General features: G+C 35.5%; 1 protein-coding gene across 3 annotated transcripts; it reads left to right on the top strand.

The window, feature by feature from the left end:
* The first annotated feature begins 2,340 nt into the window (after positions 1-2,340).
* Positions 2,341-19,129, top strand: LOC116166743 (aminopeptidase N). 3 transcript variants are annotated; one of them, XM_031481832.1, is made up of 13 exons: positions 2,341-2,494; positions 11,792-12,483; positions 12,534-12,689; positions 12,740-13,033; positions 16,847-17,030; positions 17,080-17,236; positions 17,283-17,364; positions 17,417-18,068; positions 18,116-18,315; positions 18,365-18,676; positions 18,723-18,804; positions 18,851-19,011; positions 19,064-19,129. In XM_031481832.1, exons 2-13 carry the CDS (start codon positions 11,795-11,797, stop codon positions 19,074-19,076), a joined length of 2,982 nt encoding a protein of 993 aa, XP_031337692.1. In that variant the 5' UTR covers positions 2,341-2,494; positions 11,792-11,794; the 3' UTR covers positions 19,077-19,129. The 3 variants fall into 3 exon arrangements, with proteins under 3 accessions (XP_031337692.1, XP_031337693.1, XP_031337694.1); XM_031481833.1 differs by having other exon boundaries at positions 2,348-2,494; positions 11,775-12,483; XM_031481834.1 differs by lacking the exon at positions 2,341-2,494 and adding an exon at positions 11,178-11,241.
* Positions 19,130-21,570: the final 2,441 nt, after the last annotated feature.

The raw sequence follows: 21,570 nt of genomic DNA, 5'->3' as shown, positions 1-21,570 counted from the left end.
CAGTTTTATGCGCTCAATTTGTATAAATATTAGACGATAAGAATAATGTACCTAACTAGAGTTTGTTGCCTACTATTACACTTACCTATAACTTCACCTTCAAAAACTTCTTATTCACACAACTAGTGGGATCGGATAGCATTAAAAATCATAAAAATATTTCAGTGCTGGCGACGATTGTGAACTTTTGGATTTGGGTACTGTATATGCCAAAGATTAAAAAAAGCCCCAGACCCCAAAAATTTCGGACTCCCCGACCCCAGTAATGACGTAATCGAGGACGTCATCTAAGTAGGAACATACGGTACTCATCATATCCTCATCCGGGCGTCTTCCCATTAGCAGTTGCTCAAGGATTTTATTAAAATCTTAAAATTGTTATTAGATGATTCTATTAAGGTATATCATACATATCTAATATTAATTTTTACTAAAAATATGGTTTACAAAGTTAGTCTATGTCTATGCATAGTTTTCTTTTTATCTTTCATTTGATGACATCACTACTGGGGGTAAGAGGTTCGGAATTTTGGGGTCTGGGGCGATTTTTGATCTTTGATATATGCAGAAACTATATCAGCAAAAGGCATGTTGCCGCGAGCACTGAAATATTTTTATGCTATCCGATCCCACTAAACAGTTTATACCGTATAATACAATATTATCACCTATCAGCTATCTAGTGTGGTCATTCAACTAATAGGTACTGCGTTCAGTAATGATCACGTAGGCCCACTGGTGCGGCTGAAAATTTATAGATGACAAAATTAGTCTTAAAAATAACTGAAATTACTCAAAATAGTTACTTTTGTTCAAAATAAATAGACCATTAGAAGTTTAATTTCTATTTTTATTAAATATGGGTAGTATTAGTCCAGCTCGTCACATTTTTTATTTTTACCTTAATTTTATTACCTTATTTTCGATTAGTTATTAAGTGATTATAAACATTGCATACACCAATCGATAGGAAATTTTCTTCTCTTTAAATTAGGTCTCTTGACATTTTTCCAAAAACTCAATAGTTTCCGAGAAAATTGCACAAACATAAGAAAATGTACCTTTGGGGGTGGTTTTTCTGGGAGTATCTCTGGGCCTTCATCCTATCTTTTTTCCTAACCCCCCAATATACCTATTTCCAGTGAAGGCCAAACTTTAACACGCATGATAACTCACAACTCATTTTTATATTGGATTTAATACCTACCGGTAATTGTCAAGGGCTACAGAGCCACGAGGGGCAAGGCTAAAGAGCCACGGGGGGAAGTTTTGTTTCTGATATTGTATGCTGTCGGAAAGGAGTAGGTAAGTACATACTTCGCGTTACCATTCACACTGCAAGACGCCAGTAGTAAGAGCATCGCGTCAGTCCTCTCCCAGGAACCCAACTCGGCCAACGAAACATATTAGGAAGCATGGAAGCAAAATGTGCTCAAAACCTTCTTTTGCGTATTTTTTTCGGAGTTCCAACTAATTCACTTTTAGGTATTTAGACCTTTAGGTCCTTATTCAAAGATTACCGTCACGTATCGTTCCGGAAAAGACTAGAACGAAAGAGCATGTAAGTATAACGAGTACGCAAAGAATTCATCTTACTGAATGACGTAGTTTAGTTTGCCCTTTGTTGTACCTAAGGGGTTCCAAAACACATAAATCGAAATTCCCCGCGTTGTTTGTACGAAGTTATTAAGCAAATATTTTTGCGCACTTGAGGGTAATATCGATTAATCATCTTACTGTAATCAAATATTGAAATTTCATTCTTTATTTATTTACTGCCGTTGTGGAAAATAACACTAGAATCGACTCCAACCGAAATTGCTGCGGAAAAATAATTACAATTTATGAGGGATTAGAATTGTTAATGGTCAGTGTTAGTGTTTGCATACAAATAACAACATTACCGCCGGAATAATTCGAAGGGTCGCCGTTTATAAATTTAATTACAAAAATTCTACTATTAAACATAGTTAACACCCGCATCTATGCGTTTATTTTTGTTTAAATGTACATTTAAGGGTTGTAGAGATTTTTTTCAGTTCAGAGAACGACCGAAAAAGCAATGAAGATTAAAAGCGGCCCCATATAGTGTATGGGAACACATCTGAAAAGGGTCCTGAACAATAACATAGTACAACTTAACTGTGAAAATGGGGTGAGCACTTATTTGGGGCGTCCAGTTTGCATCAGGCATGCGACGCGTACCTTTATTACAGTTGACGCCAATCGTTTCTCACAAATTACAGAAAGTTTGTTATAATTTATATTTACAGAATTGTTTATGATTTTGAGAGAAAAATTGAAGGACGTAATGTCATGCGCAGATTTGAGCCAACCGTAAAATTTACAACATTCAATAACCGCGCGTTGGTTCGTGTGTGCGTAAAATTCAAGTTACCGCTCGTTATACATTACGTATTTAAATTATTGTAAATTTTTTATTGTGTTTATGGATTTTTAGTCTCTGATCTTAACGTTCCAAGTGCTCGGATAGGTATGTTAACGCTTCAGATTTTAATTTTACTACGACAAATGTGAGCGTCTTATGCACCTATGTTTGATAGTGCAAATAACTATTTTATCGTGTCCGTGATAATGTCATTTAAGTGTCCTTCTCGCCTTATATTAGTTAATCTGTACCCTACACCTTGCCAATCACAATTTTGCCGAAGAGCTTTCGTAATTTTCCTTACAAAGCGAGTAAGAAAAGAATTTGCGCGTATGGAAATTCAGCTGGTGCGTTATAAATTGCCAAATTATTCAATTATTTTTTATTTACTTAAACTTCTTACGGTGACCGATCCTTTATGTAGTGCGAATAAAATTTAGGCGGAGGCTTCCTGAACATTAGAATATTAGAACAACGCGTGACCTAACAAAAGGAGTTGCCAGAAGGAAATATTCGCTTTCATTCCCTTCTTCTAGTTTGTATAAAATCAGGGCTTCTTTGTTTTCTCGTGCTTCCTGAAATTTTATATTGGCGACCACCTTAATTTAATTATACTTGATCTTGTTAGAACTAAATCAAACTTTGGCCCAGGTCGTATTAACTGGACCTACACAGTGAATTGTTAAATGTCAAAGGACTAAGCTGCTGAAATAGAAATAAGAAGGACCAAAAAAATAATTTACACATTTGAGTTTCTGAAGGACCTTCCACTGAATAATTTCTAACACAGAGAGACTCCGAAGTATAATGTTTTAAGTTAAATATGCTTTGCTTCAACTGCATTATGTTATTATACTCTTGAGGTTATACGCGACGCAACAACCCTTCCAATTCTACAGCAATGGCTGAGTTCATACCTATTTGACAAAATTTAAATTTTAAGTGATAATTCAATTATTATCATTATCATGTGGTGGATAGTAAATCTAAAAAAAGGACAGAAAAGTACCGTCAACGAAATTAAAATTCGCAAAGGTGTAATTATTCAGCATTCAAATTTAAATTAATGCAAATCATTGTATTTTGTGAGAATCTAATTTTGGGTGAGGGGTTACAAGCTCCCTGACATCCCCCTAAACAGGCGCTAAAATTTTAACCTTGTAAGTTGTAACCTTCTGCGACTGATAAACAAATTTAATCATTGTCTTTATATGTTAATAGATTCTTGTACGTATCAGTTACGCCAAATTCGACGTTTAAATCGGTAGTTTTGTATATTCCGCACAATTTAATTTTTGTCTTACTGATAAACCCACATTACATGACAAACAACATAAAACTAGACGAAACATTGATTCGTAATGCCCAATTTTACACTTGAACAGAGAAGTACTTCAGTTACAGGGTGTCTATAAAAAGGAAATTTGTGACTGCTTCCTATCTAAAATTTATATCAAGGGCTATCTAATTGCAAAACACAAGAAAAATTAATCTCCTTCATATTAAATTTCGCACATCGTGTTCCCTACTAACTTAAATAATGCTTCATAATTATTTATTCCAAAAACACTAATAAAATACCCAAATTTTTGTGTTTACTTTTAAGATGCATTGGGTTTTCGACTACCCGACGGACATTCCGTTCGGACCAAATTTCCCCCTAATTGGGGGAATTACAAACCAGAATTTTGAATTACCCACAGCAAAAGTTGATTTGAAATATTCAAATATTCAACATTCGAGTAGTTTATATAAACGTTAATTTTGGGATGAAGTAGTGTTCTCTTATCTGCCAAATCTTCCAAAAATGATTGCAATTCCTTTTTCTTCTTTGGCGATGTGCAATTCTTGATATTATTGATTCTTTCTGGGTACAAAAAATTTTGATTTTTTTATTATTAACAAAAAAGTATACAACATATACAAAAAAAAACGAAAAAATGCAAATAGTCATAAAATCATTAGTACGCGCTCAAGAAAATGTACCGTGTGTCCTATTTTGGTTGAGACTGCAGTGTATTTCAGCTGTTTTTAAAGATAAGAGACTTGTGGTTTCCGCGACCCTGTTCCACTTTTTTGTGAAAACAGAATCAATCCAACTACGTTTGTTTCTGAGGTCTGAGATATAGGGTGAACATGAAAAATTGGACTTTTTGTGATGTTGTCATATCTGACTACCCATGTAAGATAGAAAAAAGGTAAAAACTACCTATTTTAGGTATTTTTACGTACCGTTTCTGAGAATGGACCCAAATTTGATATTTTTTAAATGCGACACCTTGTATTGTATTGTATGTTAACGTCAATTTTGTTGTATTCTTTTTCGTGATTACATTAATGTATCGTCCTATATTTATTTACCATTTTTCAAAATTTTGAAATGATGTGTACCGTCAGCCATTTTTGTTGATTGGCATCGACTGCTTTAGTTACAATGGAGACAATAAACAAAACAAAAATCTTCATGAATCCATGGCCTACTATTTAAAGAAGTAAAAAATAAGGTTTTTATTGTTTCATCCCTAAAATTAAAAACAAGTATAAATTGTGCACAACTCTTGTGCAGATAAAACGCATTTTTTTAAACCGAAATAGGTTTTGTTTTGAGATCACCAATGGATATATTTCTTGCAGACGTCTCAATCGCCCTTTGTGAGTACCCTCTTCCGACAATCCGTTCTTGAGGTATAAGGGAATATACCCAATCACGATAAGAGGTCGAGGAGGAGGGCTATGGTTGGTAGAAATTAATTACTTTCGTTGAGACCTTCCATTAGAGCACCATGAAGGATAAAACTAGTTCCACTTGCCAGTTTCATCTTCTTGCCTGTTTCCGTTGTTCCACCTCCTCGACTCCAAATTAGATCTTGGATTCTTTCCAGTGTTGAAACCAACTGTTGAAAGGTCTTGCCTCCTGCTTCAATTAAAATGTGTTCCACTTCTCGTGGGAAATGTCGGGCATTAGATTAGCATGCACTAGCTACTTTTCACGAATGGCAGGCTCTAGGTATGCTGTTTCGCTGACCGAGTACCACACGTGGTTTACATAATTGCTGGCGCGGCGGTTGTATCTTCTGGGCGTTGCCAATCGGATTTTTATTTTATCTTGGATCATTTCCGACCAGTATTAATTCCCTCAGAAAATTTTCTTTCTTGAAAATCTTTCCATTCTCGACTATGTAGATCCGACCAGCACCGAGCATTACCTTCGAGGAACTCCAATAAAAGAGGTTCTGATGATTTCGGTCGAAATTATTCAAATAGCTTCCTAAAGTTTTTATAAAATGAATCGTATGTACACCTATTGTGGTGGCAGTTGTTTCTCCCAAGGGTCGATTTTCTTCAATTTTTGCTTTGAAGTTCCCAATATCTGCATCATATTGGTTAATCCTCTCTTCATTTTTCCTCATCCCCTCTTCTAATTCACCTCGCGCTCGACAATGTTCATGTCTTTTTTGCATCTCTAATATTGTGTTGGCTTTGGTCATTTATTTATTTATTTAATTATTTATTTATTTATTTATTTATTATCCCTCTCTTGTTCTGGGCCCTCAAAAGGCTTGTGCCCAATTGCAGAGTGACCCGTATAATGCTTTTTAGAGGTGCCTCTGCAGAAGGTCTTAAGTTGTTCTATACTACTCCGGTATTTACCTTACTAATTAGGAAAACTGCAGGAAAACCTAATTCGGAGTAACCGGCAGAATGCTCGAAACTGGTCTAAGGTAATTCCCATCTCTGCCACAGATGAAAAATTCACCTCCACCCAGGTTCGAACACCCGACCTCCGGATTTATAGCCCAACGCTCTACCATTGAACCACAAAGTCGGATATGGTCATCCAGCCTATTGGTAATTCTATGGGTGTGGATCTCTAATTTTTCTTCACACTGGTGCAGGCTTTCCTTTGTCTTTGGTTGACTTCTGCCACGTACAACCTGGATCGATTTTCCTTAATTTCTCCTATAGTTTCTTCTCTTAATTTATCTTGGTTAGCTTTAATCTTCTTTTCTAACTGACGACGGAAGCCATGGATACCAACGCACACCCATTCGGCACGAAAGCCTGGAGTGCGAGGTGTCCAAGAAATACCTTCCCTAGCCAGCTTGAGTCACACGCACCCAGACTTCCGTAGACAGCAAATGAGATTTGAACTGCTTATGAAACTTATCCAGAACACACGGGTCGAACTGGACGAGGCACTTCCAACGAATGTTGGAATTATATGAAGACAGGAATTCACTAGCTTTGGGACGAGATTCAAGAAGCACAATACGGGATGATGGTAAACAGCGAATTATTTGAGATTTTAGAGATCCATTACGAAACTACAAAGGACCGCGCAGTTCGCCAAATCATGGTCTGCTATTTAGAGAAGAATTAAATTTTCACGAAAAAGGGGTTTGAAAATATTGTTTACTGCTGAGCTGGTCATGGGTGAAAAATAATTGTCGTATTAAAATTTTTGCCAGTACCGGAGAGACTAATTTCTTATATGCTGCAATTTCAATCCTCCCCGTCGATACAAAACTGGACGGGTTTTTGGATTTTTTCCTAATTTTCGAGAGGTGTCAATTTTCGTTGGGACACTCTGTATCTTAGTTTTTTTCTAATCTTAGCATTTTCTAACATCCCTTTCCACACTGACACCTTTAAAAGTGGCCTATGCTTTACCCTTGGACAAATCGAATTGGTTTCTAAAATCAGAATTAATTGCATCATGATTGCGAAAAAGTTGTTTGTTCCGGTATTTATTTATTAGTAAGTAACAATAAGCTTCCAACGCCATTAAATAGCATTACGGTAGTTAAACTGGAATGATTAATTTACTACCTGCAGTGAGTAATATGTCGTGTCTAAACAATAAATAATCGCAGCTTAACGCATGACAATAATAGGCGTGAAAAGTTACTGCTATTGCGTTCAACGAAAGGACACGCACGCGAAATAAGATTTTGTCGTAAACTAACTCTCACGAAATTGTACTATTTTATTACTTTTAAGATTACTAAATGTGCTAGAAAGATCGAAAGCGCGAAAATCAGCTTTTCTATATAGGATGTTGGCACAAAAATATTACATGTGCATATCGTTCAGTCAGTGGTGTACAGGAAGTAGGTAGTTTCAGTTCGCATCCGATTGTATCTTGAATATTTTGCAATAAATAATGCACCAAATTATTTTTGTTTGCCATATGGGGCGATGCTATGAAGCTCTGGATAGGACACATAGGAAATTATTTTGTAAATTACAGTTGTAACTGGGAACTATACTAATTTATAGTTGTAACTGAGAATTAGTTTATAATTTACAGTTGTAATTGGGAATTAAACTAACCGTTGTAACTATATACTACCTGCGTCAAGGATAATTCCCAGTTACAACTGTAAATTAGTGTAATTGACAATTACAACTGTAAATTATAAACTAATTCCCAGTTACAACTGTAAATTCGCATAATTCCCAGTTACAACTGTAAATTAGTGTAATTCCCAGTTACAACTGTAAATTAGTGTAATTCCCAATTACAACTGTAAATTATAAACTAATTCCCAGTTACAACTGTAATTTACAAAATAATTTCCTATGTGTCCTATCCAAAGCTTCGTACGATGCACTGAGAGGAAAGACATACCGCATATCGCGCACAGAGGAAACTGACTCAAAAATTCGGAAGGTTGTTCGCGGTTGATGCGCAAAGAGAAACAATTTGCTCCCACATCTCAGATTTCCTAAAACTATGGACTACGAAATTGTAATCTTCAAAATACATTTTTTTTTCGGTATCGGCCTTCGGGCATAGAAATATCGGCAAAAATTCCATCGATCCCTATATAGTGGACAGACCATGATCATTTCCCACATCAGTGATATGTTATCTCTATTTTTTATTTTAAATTGTTAGGGTGAATATGGATGTGAGAAATCCCAGTTTTCAACCAAAATACCATTTCTGATAAAATTTAATACAAAACTCGTCAGTAAAATGACACTATTTGACTCGGAAATTAAAGTACTCGGCCCCAAAGGGGCCTCGTACTTCAATATTTCTTCGCAAATAATGTGTCATTTTCCTGACTTTTATGTAAATAACTATTATAATCAAACCGTTTTATCAACGGTACAAACCACATACATATATGCGAGACAAGCCGGATTCACGTTTTTGATTTGTCCACAATGTTTGCTAGAATAATAATCTTGTTGTGGCGGTATAGAAGTTAAAAAAAACATTTTCTGAATAAAGACAACATTTGAATAATGTAAAAACGGGAATTTCTAAGATAGGAATACGCACAAAAGGAAGGTATGATAATTTTGTAAAATTGTTATCATATTTGAAGCAAGTAACGCAAATTTATGCATGAATTGTGTCTATAAAGTGGATAACAGGAAGGTACGCTTAATGTATTCCCGTTGTTTTCATAAAATATTCAATAACTGGATAACGTAAATATTCTTCGACGGAAGGGGTAGGTACTTTAGCTATTTTCGGCTTCATCGAAGCTATGACAACACAATTTGAGTGTTACGTTTAAAAGTTGTTGATACAAGGCAAAATGATGCGTCAATCTAAAAGCCAACTTGGTATTATTGTATGACGTAGGTATATCGAATATCTAATGGTGCAAAGAACAAAAGACCTAAACGAGTTTCCGAAGCAATTCAACTTTCCCATTAAATTTACCATCGATTTATAAACCTACTACGACATTTAACATCACTTCCAATGATTGACTTGACATCCTGCAAAGTTTGATGAGAGCTTTCCCAGCAGTATAAGGAAAAGCTTCTAGGGATTCATGCGATTTTATACGCTCTACAAGGTGTAAAATTTTCATCATCGTTCGGTTTCCGCAACTGGAAATTGAAAAAAAAACAGAAAATCGATTTTGTTTCACTTCATTTTATGAAAGACAGTTGAAGAGAACATTATACCAAAGCTTAATTAACCACAATTAAAGCTTGTTTGTCATCGGATCATTTACTTGAACACTCTTTTTGTCGCGCTCCTTGTAAATGAATAAGACGAAGACGGTCACAGCTTAATTAATCCGTTAGAATGTGCGAAATCTACATTTTAAATTACCCTACAGTATAGAAAATATGTTTTAATTAAAGCTGCTCATTTGGTTTAAATTTGTCTTTCATTTGACACTAACCGTTTAGTGCTTTTAAATTAGTATGTTTAATCTTTTCTATATTACTAAACCTGAAACAGAAATAGAGCCTGGAAATTTCTAACAGTGGATTATATGAAATTTACCACAAATTAGGAGTTTTATATCAGACCATTGGCAACCAAAGCTCGTTGGATGGTAGGTTAGGAAATTAACTTTTAACAAAATACAACAAATTAAATCTGAGCAGAGACTAACTGAAAATAAAACAGGAAATGTATATCACCTTTAACTATTTACACAATTTGCCAATTGAGTTTTATTACAAATTGCTCCAAATACCAATATAAATAGCAACGACTTGCTCAAGTTGTTATTAAAAAAATGAGTCGAACCCCAATCAAGCTAAAGTAAAAATATCACTCCCTACGTCAATCAATAGGTAAATATAAATTTATCACAATTTACGAGTTCATAAAATTACTATTCTGATTAAAGTAGAGACATTGCAATTTATTATGCTGATTGAGTAAATCCTTTGTCGTGACATGCAATTAATTTGTCCAAGATGTTAATTCAAGAGCATCGGTTATATTTAGCAAATTGCCACTGTGTTAATGGGTCACAATTCGGACTCGATTCTAAATATAGTTTTTGATTGCTTCGTTCGCATTTAATTACAATGAAAAACCAGACACCCTGTATATTTAACATTGACCTCCTTGGCACCAAACGAAATTATGTGTTACAAGACCGCGTGTCAACGGCAATGTCAATGTACACTTGTTTGTAAACATAACATTCTTTATAATTAATTCGGTGTGGGTGTTCCCAATTGTCGAGGTCTTCCAGTGAATTTTAGTATCGCCTCTGTCTGTCGGTTCGTACGCCTTCAAACCCTCCCTATCTTGTCGCCACGGCTTGGTAAACCAATTAACCAACAAAGCTCAATTGAAATTAAGTGCCCGAGTTTCTTTCTATGTCTAACTTTACAACGAGACCAATATGGCCTTCCAAATCCCAATACTAAGGATATTATTTATTTACCGAAAAGCAAAACAAGATTTCTCTTAGTTACATGTCAGTATTTTCGTGTAATTAAAAATTAATTTTCAAAAAAATTGAAACTGTAGATTCGAAGGATATAAAGTTCTCATTTATCCTTGATCTCCTAGTGTGTAGTGATCTTTAACATTTGAAACGGTATTATAACGCATAGATCATTGGAAAAGCATTCCTTTGGTAAATTTGCCATTTTCTGCTTACCAGAGATCTTCGAACGATCCTTATACAGTTATACGTCTTCTAGTATAAAAACATACAACAAACATAGTACACCCTACAGGCGACCAGTTTTACAGTGGACGGCTACCTGCGATTGTCAAAGGGAAAAGGATCCAATCAACAATATTTTTTTCGCCAATAGCCCAATACTGATTTTTAATTAGCTAAAGATTTAATAACCAAATTAGGGGTTGAAATCACTGAGTTAAAACAACAGAGTCAAACCAATCCACCTTATCTTTGCTAGCAACTTCCGTGATAACCGATGATGCGTTGGAAGTACCCGTCCAAATGGAAAACCCGATCCGATAAAAGTTATGTAAATAGCATCTATGATGGTATAAATTTGTTGAAAAATAAAAATAATATTATAGTAAGATTTTAAGTGCTGCTGACCAAACTATACAACGGAAGTATCTTCGCTTTGAACTTCCAATTAGACTAGTAAGGGTGAGAAAGATATAACAATTAAATACATTCGATATTAATCAAATATCAAGACTATTCAAGGATCTTTTAAAGATTTTTACAATTCTTTGCAATCTTTTACAAACTTCTTGAAGGTATCGGTTACATATAGGTACCTCTCATGCTTTTACAAAGTTCCGAAAAATGATCTTCACAACATTTTTATTTATTCTTTAAAGATTTCTCTCTTGCACGAAAATTAACGTATCATTGATTATAAATTTAGTATTTTTGTACAATTTCCGAAGTTGTTGGTTAAGTTGTGGCCCAAGTAATAGATTTCATATCAAGGTCAAAATAGCCTTTGCCCAACGTTATCTTTAACTACTCGTTGTTGATATAATAAAATAATGTTACGTGTTATGTTGTAATCTTCAACATGTAATGATGGATAAATTTGCAAATTATTCCACCCTGATGATGGCAAATCATATGCATTGATTAATTTGCTGCTTTTTATGCTGAATGCACTTTTTATTCCCTGTAACATTGTTAAATCTAATTAATGAAATCAGTTTTTCTGTTGTTTTAGGTAATGACTCATGATAGAGACAATTTTAGTATGATGGATGCAGTAACATCGTTTGGAAAAAAAAATCATTTGTCACTATCAAAGAGCTTGGCTTTTGTGTTGGCACTGTTGTTTATCGGTTGCCTGGTCGGCACGGGGTTGCTCGTGTACCACCTATCCTCGTGTACGTCGCCATCAACAAAGGTCGTTGAGCAAGTAGAAATATGCGGCCAGATGCCATACGAAAACTTTAGTACGACTACAACAGAAGTTCGGGAATACAGCACAACCACAACTGTTGATCCGGTGACCACAACAGTGCCAAAAGAGAAAATAGTTGACATCAGACTTCCTCGCTCCATCCTGCCAGATGCTTACGATGTAAAGCTCATCCCGTTTATATTGGAAGGAAATTTCACTTTTAAAGGGGAAATAACTATAAGGGTGAATGTTACTGAAGCCGTTAGTAACATAACTTTACACTCTGATGAGCTGGAAATCAACCAGAAGTCAATCACCGTCAACGATTTACAAAATAACACTTTCGCAGTTGAGAAAATTGAGAACGACACCGAAAGACAATTTCTGATAATATTCCCGAAGGAGAAACTCCAAGCCGGTCAATACGACATTTACATCGAGTTTAAAGGAATATTAAATGACCAAATGCAGGGGTTTTATCGAAGTTCCTACAATGTTGAGACTGAAGTGAGGTAATTGCCTCCATCTTTCCAATCGAGAATTTTAAGTCTTTGTTTTAAAGGTGGATTGCGGCGACCCAATTTCAGGCGACGGATGCGAGAAGAGCGTTTCCATGTTTCGATGAGCCGGCTATGAAAGCGAAATTTAAAATCAGTTTAGCGAGGTTTAAAAATATGTCGTCGATATCCAATATGCCTAAAGTGTTATCAAAGCCCGTGTAAGTTGAGGATTGTTCGATTTAGTTGCATTCATTTTCTTTTATTGTAGCGATGGTCTTGAGGATTACGAGTGGGATGTGTATCAAGAGTCGATACCGATGTCGACGTATCTAGTCGCGTTTGTTGTTTCCGACTTTGTTAGTTTAAAAAGCGGCAATTTTTCCGTTTGGGTTCGGCAGGGCGCCCAACCTCAGGCGAGGTATAGCTTGGAAATTGGACCGAAAGTGTTGAAGTTTTACGAGGACTTTTTCCAAATCAAGTTTCCTCTTCCGAAAGTCGATATGATCGCGTTACCAGATTTCGCAGCTGGAGCAATGGAGAATTGGGGTTTGGTTACTTATAGGTAAGTTGAACTATTTTGGAATTTTCGGTATGGAAGACGTTAGTAAAATGAAGGCATCTCTTTAAATACTTCAATTAATTTTGTGATTATTCGAACTCATTCTCCGATCCGGAGAGAGTGTTCATGTCAGTTTTTTCTTTTCCTATCCAAGATTTATTTCAGGTCAAAATTTGCGTAGTAAATTCTTTGGAATCTTCAGAAGTTGGCGAGGCCACTGACTCTCCCAAATCATTCATTTAGGTAAATATTGGGACTTTCCTTGTAGCTGATGCCGGAAGTACGAGGAGAAATTATAAAAATTTCAATTCTCAATTTTGATTTGCTTGACTTGAGTGTTTGAAAAATTCGGAAGAATATTATATTTAATAGTTTTTGAAGATCTTTTAATTTCAGCCAAGTTTACAAAAAAATATATTTAATAAATACATTTAAAATCAATAAAATAGTTAAATTCCATTAAATACACTTAAATCCCCTTCACTACACATAAATTCCGTTAAATAGATTTAAATCCCATTTGAATACACCTAAATCCAATTGAATTCCGCTAAATAGCAAAAAATTTTAAACTTTCATACTGATTCTACTTCAGAAGATACGCAACCGTGCATATGATTGGTAAAAAAGTGCCTTTTAAAAGTATGGCTCGAGTTTAGTTTATTTTACGGATTAGGGATGTAGAAAAAATTCCAACATTTAAGCGAACGATTTATTGCACGTGAATTTCTTGAAAAAAGTTATTAGAGTATCCACGGGTGTAAATCTACAGACACCTTTAAAAAAGAAGGATGTTTGAATGGAACAAGTTCTATACGATCCCATAGATCTAATCGGGATATGGGCCCTTTCAAATCACATACCGAAAGATAAACTATTCAAAAATGATATAAAGCAAAAATTCCGTAATTTTTAGTGCCATCAAAAAAGCTTCTAATACTGGTGACATGTGTTCTTTTTGGGTCACAATGGCACAATCAAAATGTGAAAATATTCTCTCGCTTAAGAGACACGGGGGAAAATCAAAAATTGTCAATTGTTTATTACAAAAGTACTTGCTGAGTAATTTGCTGTTTTCAAAATAAGTACATATACGATGTCTCATTCATTCATCTTAGAAATACTCGTACAAACACAATATCTTCTAGGAATTTTCTTGAAGCATTTTCCGAATATTTTTGTAATCTTCTCAGAACTCTCTTCTAAAGTATTCATCTCCCCACAATTTTCTTAATGATTTCACAATATCCGTCTTAGAACTTTTATAAATCTATTAGATTCCTTAGAATGGCCATTGCATCTTCTTAATGATTCCTAGAGAATGTTTTGAAATCTTCTCTCTAGTCTTAGCATCACCTTAGGATGTTAGGATCTGTATGAAAGTTCGTAGGATTACGCGACTCTAGAGTAGTTTGAAGCCTTCCTAGACATCATACAATTAGCATTTTTTATAGAATCTTCTCGGCATATGTTTCATTATCATTATCACATGGGATTTTTTATTAATCTCTATAAAACCTTCTGTTAGATTCTTATTTTCAAATACTCGTACACTTGGAATGTTCTTCGGATCGCCTTAGCATCTTTTCATAGAATCTGTATAGAATCCTGAAAATTATTTTCAAGTTTTTAGGTTTGTCGCTAGAGGGCGAATTTGATGCAGCACATATTGCTTTAACTCATAAAATGCGAAGGGTGGGGGTGTTTCTTTTGTTTCAAATCCAACTTGGATGAACATAAATATTGCAATTTAAACTTGTGCATGTGCGTAGTTTCGTCATATCTCCGCTTAGGAAACAGATATCAAAATGCGGTTTTCACTGATATTTTCATTTTTTTCATCTTATTTGATATCATATTATAATAATTATATCGTTCTATTTGAATTTTTTTTAGAAAACGTGCCAATGCCAAGTGACTGTGGATGTCAAACCGCGCCCTCTACCATAAAAACACTCTTTTAATGTAAAATCAGGTTAAACTTTCCAATAAGACCAAAAATCGGTTAACCTAAACTTAAGTTACACTCAATTCATGTTCCTCTTCCCCACCCCTCATATTTTATGAGCTAGCGAGAGAAATATTTGCTGCATCAAAATGATGCAAAATGGCGGTGCATGTATTTTTTATGTTAAAGTATGAAGTATATTCCGAACAGACTTTTATTAATTTTTTCTATGGCGATGATTTCGGGCACTTACGTCCCATCGTCAGGCCTAGCTGAAATATTGTTTTGAAATAAGAGGACAATATCCGTCGTATTGTTTATACATGTATATTTCAAGAAAAAATCAATTTTATGCTTAACCATTAATCTTGAGCCTTCTAGCGGCAAGCCTAGAAACTTGAAAATAATTTCCAGCGATTTTTCTTGGCCGCATTTGTTAAAAAAATATTTTCCCCAAGCTGTGCAATTAACGGTTCCATAGATATGGCCTGTGACCCTTATTAATAGGACACCCTGTACATATTCTAAAATAACAAAACTTTGAAATTGTTTTTAATATTAAAATATGATCTATTAAAATAAAATTCGAAATATTGGATCGGATTTTGCAATTCTAATCAATTTTGATATTAATTAGCGATTTTGTTGAGAAAAGGCTTGTTAATTCTTGTGCGGTTCTGGAAAACTCGCAGTGGTAAATTCGCCCCCGGAAACGAGTTAATCTGCACTTTGGGTTTGAAGGATACTTTTCTGGTGGCGAATTTTCCAAGGGTCTAGGTAGGTACATCGAGGGCAAATACTGTGGAGCCTAAATGATGTTGTGGGAGAGGAGGATAATCAGGAAGCGAAATTCTGTATACTGTAAACCATCTCTATCTATCCACCATAATAACCTCTGGTAGAATTGTATCTCATTATGAGAGCCATTTAATAAACGCAAGAATTCGGGACAGGCTATATCTAGCAGTTATTTCAAAGGCAAGTTTTATTAACGTTTCGGGATCGAATTTACTGGAGAGAGTTTTCCCGAGCGTCTAATTATGATCATGTTTACAGGGATTTATTTATTATTATACATTTTGCGTATTTTTATGACAAATACAACAGATGTTAACTAATTCCGTCCGCCCGAGGGTTTAAGATCTTAGCACTGAGAACACGTAGAAAGAAGTTTTGTTTTAATAATTAGCTTCAAGACATAAACTGGACGAAATGAAAAAAATTGCAGAAAAGTTTTGGTGCTTGTGAAAGCGGGCTCTTTAACTTTCTTATTTTATTTTAAATTGGGTTCATGTACACGCGCCAACTGCATTAAAAATTAAACATTTTTAGATTAAGTAGGTAATAATCTAAACATTTTTCTACAGCAAAGCATAAGTTTAATTAATCTTCGCCCAATGGGATTTTCTATAGATAGATCTAATTTTGTTATAACGTAACCGTGATTCCAAAAAGTCACGTTATTATTAGGTATACTACGAAGCCTATGCTTCCATAAATTATCGACACGCTTTTTTGTGATATGCGAGATCTCGATTATATAATTTACGAAAAAATACAAAATGTGTGAATGGGTTAAAAATAAAAATTGTGTCGTTAGTTGAGATCGAAGTTCGAGCAATTTTTTTCAGTTCACTGAACGAACGCACTAGTACTAAAATACACCCTGAGCGTGTTAATACGCCATCAGTGATCCAATGTAATTGATGTGCTGGATCATTGTCAAAATATCTTTCACTCAATTGGCAATATCTGTGTCAATTTCCTGGCACTTTTAGAGCTTGTGAGTGACTTCATTTATCCTTAAATTACGAGTGACACAATGAATACATTTATTAACTGTGACCGTAAATCAATGAAATTTTTAGAGAAACGGCAATGTTATACGAAGAAGGCGTATCGAGCAGGTCGAGCCTTCAGAGGGTAACAAGCGTAATTGCTCACGAACTTGCTCATCAGTGGTTTGGCAATTTGGTAACACCCAGATGGTGGACGGATATATGGCTGAATGAAGGTTTTGCTAGTTACATGGAGTACATAGGCACTGACGCAGTAAGTTTCACCCTCTCTAAGACTAGGAATAAGCATTGTTCTTCGAAAGGTGCAACCCGATTGGAAGGTTATGGATCAGTTTGTGGTACTTGAACTTCAAAACGTTTTTTCTCTCGACGTTTTGAAATCATCGCATCCAGTTTCTATTAAGGTAAACAATCCTGTGGAGATAAACGATATATTTGATAGGATCTCTTACTCGAAAGGTAAGCGATGGTTTTTTAGACTAGAATACTGTCATACTCTGCGTAGGTGCTACCATCATCAGGATGATGGAGTATTTTCTAACATCTGAAGTGTTTAGAAGGGGTTTGACAAATTACTTAACCAGCAGGTTGGTCTCTGAGACATCTGTATTGCACGAAGCTTAATCTCGTGGTTTTCAGGATGTATAGCAGCGCCGAGCAAGACGATTTATGGCATGCGTTAACAGAACAGGCCCACAAAGATGGAACTTTGAAGAAAGAACTGGCCGTGAAGCAAATAATGGATACATGGACCCTGCAGACAGGTTTCCCGCTTGTTACCGTGACGAGAAGCTACGACTCCAAGTTCATCAGTTTTAAACAGGAACGCTTTCTAATCGGTTCAAACAGAACAGACCCCGAGTCTTCGTTATGGTGGATACCATTAACGTACGTGTCGAAAGATGACCGGGAGATCAAGTCTGAGTGGTTACCTGTCGAACCTGAAATAGTCCTCACCGACGCTAAGCTCGACAAGAATGAGTGGCTGCTAGTTAATATTGACCAAAGGGGTTACTATCGGGTAAACTACGACAATAAAAATTGGCAGTTATTAACGCAACAGCTGTTGGATAAGAATGGATTTAAGAACTTCAGTTCCACAAATAGGGCACAATTGCTGGACGATTCCCTAAACTTAGCGGCGGCCGGTTTCTTGGATTACGATATAGCGCTTAATCTCACACGGTATTTGACCAATGAGCGCGATTGCGTTCCGTGGATGACCGCGTTCATTGGTTTGGATTACATTCAGGAAATGTTCATGAAAACTGCCGATTTTGATAAATTAAAGGTAAGGCAAAGGTGACGACTGATGCTATTCAAATCGTTTACTTGCAGCTGTACTTGTCATCCTTGCTAAAAGAGGTGTATGCGCATGTCGGATTTGAGGATTCTCCCAAAGATTCCCAGCTTACGGTGTATAACCGTATGGAAGTGTTGTGGCGCGCTTGCCTCTTGGGTAACATCGATTGCATTAGGAACGCGGTGACTTATTTCCATAATTGGCGAACCGCTCCCAACTCGGATCAGTACAATCCGTATGATTCCCATAATCGACCATGGCACAAAATGATTACCACTTTTCAGAATTTCACCAAATCAAAAGAATGTAGTCTATTGCGTGGCAATCCGGGCCGGCGGGCAGGAAGAATGGGAATTTGCGTGGGAGCGCTACCAACGCACAAACGTCGGCTCAGAAAAGGAAACGATTCTCTCCGCTCTAGGGTGCTCGCGCGACACTTGGATTCTGAGTCGTTATTTGTACTGGGCCATCACCGAAGGTTCCGGCATACGTAAACAAGACGCACCTCGTGTCTTTGCCGCAGTCGCGAACAACATAATCGGGCAAGATTTGACTTACAAATTTTTCAAAAACAATTGGGCCCTGTTGAAGAAATCGTAAGTACGACTCCCGATAATTTGATAAATTGAGTAAACGCTGCAGGGTTGGTTCGTCGTTATCACTGCTCAATTCCATTGTGAAAGCCTGTATCTCGCACATAAATACCCAAGAGGAGCTTAATGATGTGAGTCAAATTTTCAATTATTTGTATCTTTACCTTAAATTTCCAGCTCAAAACCTTCGTTAGGGAAAACGTTGGTGAGTTCAGCGTTGTGGCCAAAACCATCGAGCAATCGATAGAACAAGTTGAGGGAAATGTACGATGGATGAATAGTAATTATGATAAGATCGTGCGGTGGTTAGCTAGGTATCAAAGGAGCCATGATAGCGCGTAGGTTTTCTGGGTTTAGGTAATTTCACAGTACTACATTGCTTTGTTTTAGTAATAATCGTTGAGGTACAAATACTTAATTTATAATATTAAATAAATTTTCTAGTATAAGTTTTTATATAATGATTTTATCGAAGGCCAATTTTATACATTAATTACATTCTGGATGCGTTGTTCTAAATGTAATAAAAATAAAAGATCATAAACCTTTGTTTAATTTTAAGATGCAAATGTAGAAAGGTTTACTAGTTGTCACAGTTACTTCAAAAATTAGTTTATTATTAACTAATTAAGAGATTAGAAACATTATTTATTTTTGTAAATATGCACAAACTTTAAATCGAGTGATTTAAGATCCCTAATAATTTTTTGTACGCCGTCGACTCAAGAAACGTCTGGCGATTAGAAGTGAGAATAAATGAAATGCAATCACAATTTAATAAGCAGTGGACATTTATTTAGATTGCAATAATCGTAAAATTTCAAAATATGTTGATTCGACAATCAAACAGATTTTTTTAAAATAAAATTACACTTTAAATTGCTGTAGCTAAATTAACGTACGTTGCGTTGTATAAAACAAGCTACAAACGCGTCTGTGATTTTGAACATTTCAATTGTAATTTGCCGAACAAAGAAAAGAATATTAAGATTATAAAATTATTCCGATACGCACGTACAACTTGCGTATCCGATAAATTTGTTCCAAAACGCACGCTCTGGGAGCATTCGCTCCATGTAAATTTGCCACTGAAAAACTCCTCCGAATATTTGTCTACGAAATATTGGCATCTGGAAAGGTATTCCCTTTTATATTTGCTCTCAGTTAATTCCCTGGTTAATTCTTTATATATTTTTGAATTAAAATCATTTTTTAACACTGACATATATTTTAAACCGTTTCTAAGATTCATTCTCGTGTCTTAAGTTATCTATCAAATTCGACGTCGTCAATGGTAACGTCCTTTATACACTATTTAAAGTACGCTGTTTAATTTTTTTTGAAATGTTGTTGATTCTATTACCATGGTTACTACCTACGTCAATCTTGAGAAACATTTTTCTCTCATGATAAAATATTAATAAAAGACGAATTCGGATAAAATATGCTTCAGTGTTATAAAAAATCTCGAAGGTAACACGGTGTTTTATAGTTTAAAGTACTCTACCCGTTAAAACTTTGCTCCCTTCGGTCGCTCGGATTTTAATAGCCATTGTCCTTTAAAGTACCCATAAAAAACCTAGTTATCTTAATAGCTATTACCATAGCCTCTATGCTATTACTCACTTTTTCCCCATCCACAAGACGTATAAATCCTATCAAGCGGCCGAGCAATGCGATGGAACTTAATAGGAGAATCGATGGTGTCCGTCTGTCCGTGAACCCGAACTGCTAAACACTTGGTCCGTTTAGGTTCAAACTTTACACAGTTAACCTATATACAGGGTGTAGCACCTAAGATCCCTCGGATCATAATTACGTTACCATAGAAGATACCGAAAAAAGTCTTAGAGCAAAATTGTACGCAATTACCGCCGGCATATTTCTCTAATATATCTTTGATCACCAGGGGCGTGCCGTATTCCAGTGGCGTATCAAACTTGCATTTTTTTAATGGAACACCCCATATTTTATTACTGATTTGGAACGTACTTAAAAAATACTTTTTTTTTTGTTTTTTTTGTAACACGTTATAACAGCGATTCTCAACCTTTTTGTAATCGCGACCCCCTAGTACTTAATCCTATTGTTAATGCCATTGAGGAACCCAGTTAAATGAACTACACGCTAAACTAAATATTTTTTATTTATTGTTAGCGAGTTGAATACATACAACAGTTATGTAATTCCCTTATACGGAGTGTCAATTTTAAAACTATGCAGTCGGCCATATTTTCCAAACTAAAGAAGATATTGAAAATCGCGCAAAACCGTTTCGGGGGTACCGAGGGTGAACCAGAATGACGTTATCAGCAACAACCCCCCACCACCCCTCTTAACTCCCCAGCAACCCCATACTTGTGACACATCGTTGGAAAGCTACTGAAAAATGCTTTCCAGTGGTTCCAATAAAGTCAATATTTATTAAGACAATTTAAAAAATTTAATAATTAACAAAAAAAAACTAAATGTTGACATTGAGCGATTTATGTTGTTTGTTATTGTCTTTAGCACTTCCAGATTTCGTTAAAAATCCAAACAGATTTGATTGCTTGCTCATTTTGAAACTAAATAAATTAACCACATCACACACATAAAGTTATTGGGAAAATTTATAGTTTTGGCTACCCAAAGGTATAATTTGTTTAAAGGGGTGCCATTTGAAATTTTTAAAAAATATGACATTTGACGGTCAATAAAAAATTTTATTTCTTCTATAAAGTACCTAAAAAAAAATTATGTGAATGTAGAAGAGGACCTATACCTCAGTCCAAAAGCGTCCACGCGATTTAGATTCTCTCCAAAAAATTTTCGAAAAACTGTCAAATTTTGACGAAAAGAGGTTATAACAGCGAAATCGTTAAAGTTAGGGGTTTAACAAGTTACATAAAAAAATA

This window comes from Photinus pyralis, unplaced genomic scaffold (assembly GCF_008802855.1).
Source record: "Photinus pyralis isolate 1611_PpyrPB1 unplaced genomic scaffold, Ppyr1.3 Ppyr1.4_LG3b, whole genome shotgun sequence".
Taxonomy (NCBI): Eukaryota; Metazoa; Arthropoda; class Insecta; order Coleoptera; family Lampyridae; genus Photinus; species Photinus pyralis.
This window is presented reverse-complemented; position numbering and strand designations above follow the sequence as displayed.

Coding starts and splice junctions, on each gene's coding strand:
- LOC116166743 (XM_031481832.1), top strand. CDS start 11,795: ATGACTCATGATAGAGACAATTTTAGTATGATGGATGCAGTAACATCG. Junction 17,031..17,079: donor AGTACATAGGCACTGACGCA/GTAAGTTTCACC, acceptor GTTCTTCGAAAG/GTGCAACCCGATTGGAAGGT. Junction 18,805..18,850: donor CCCAAGAGGAGCTTAATGAT/GTGAGTCAAATT, acceptor TTAAATTTCCAG/CTCAAAACCTTCGTTAGGGA.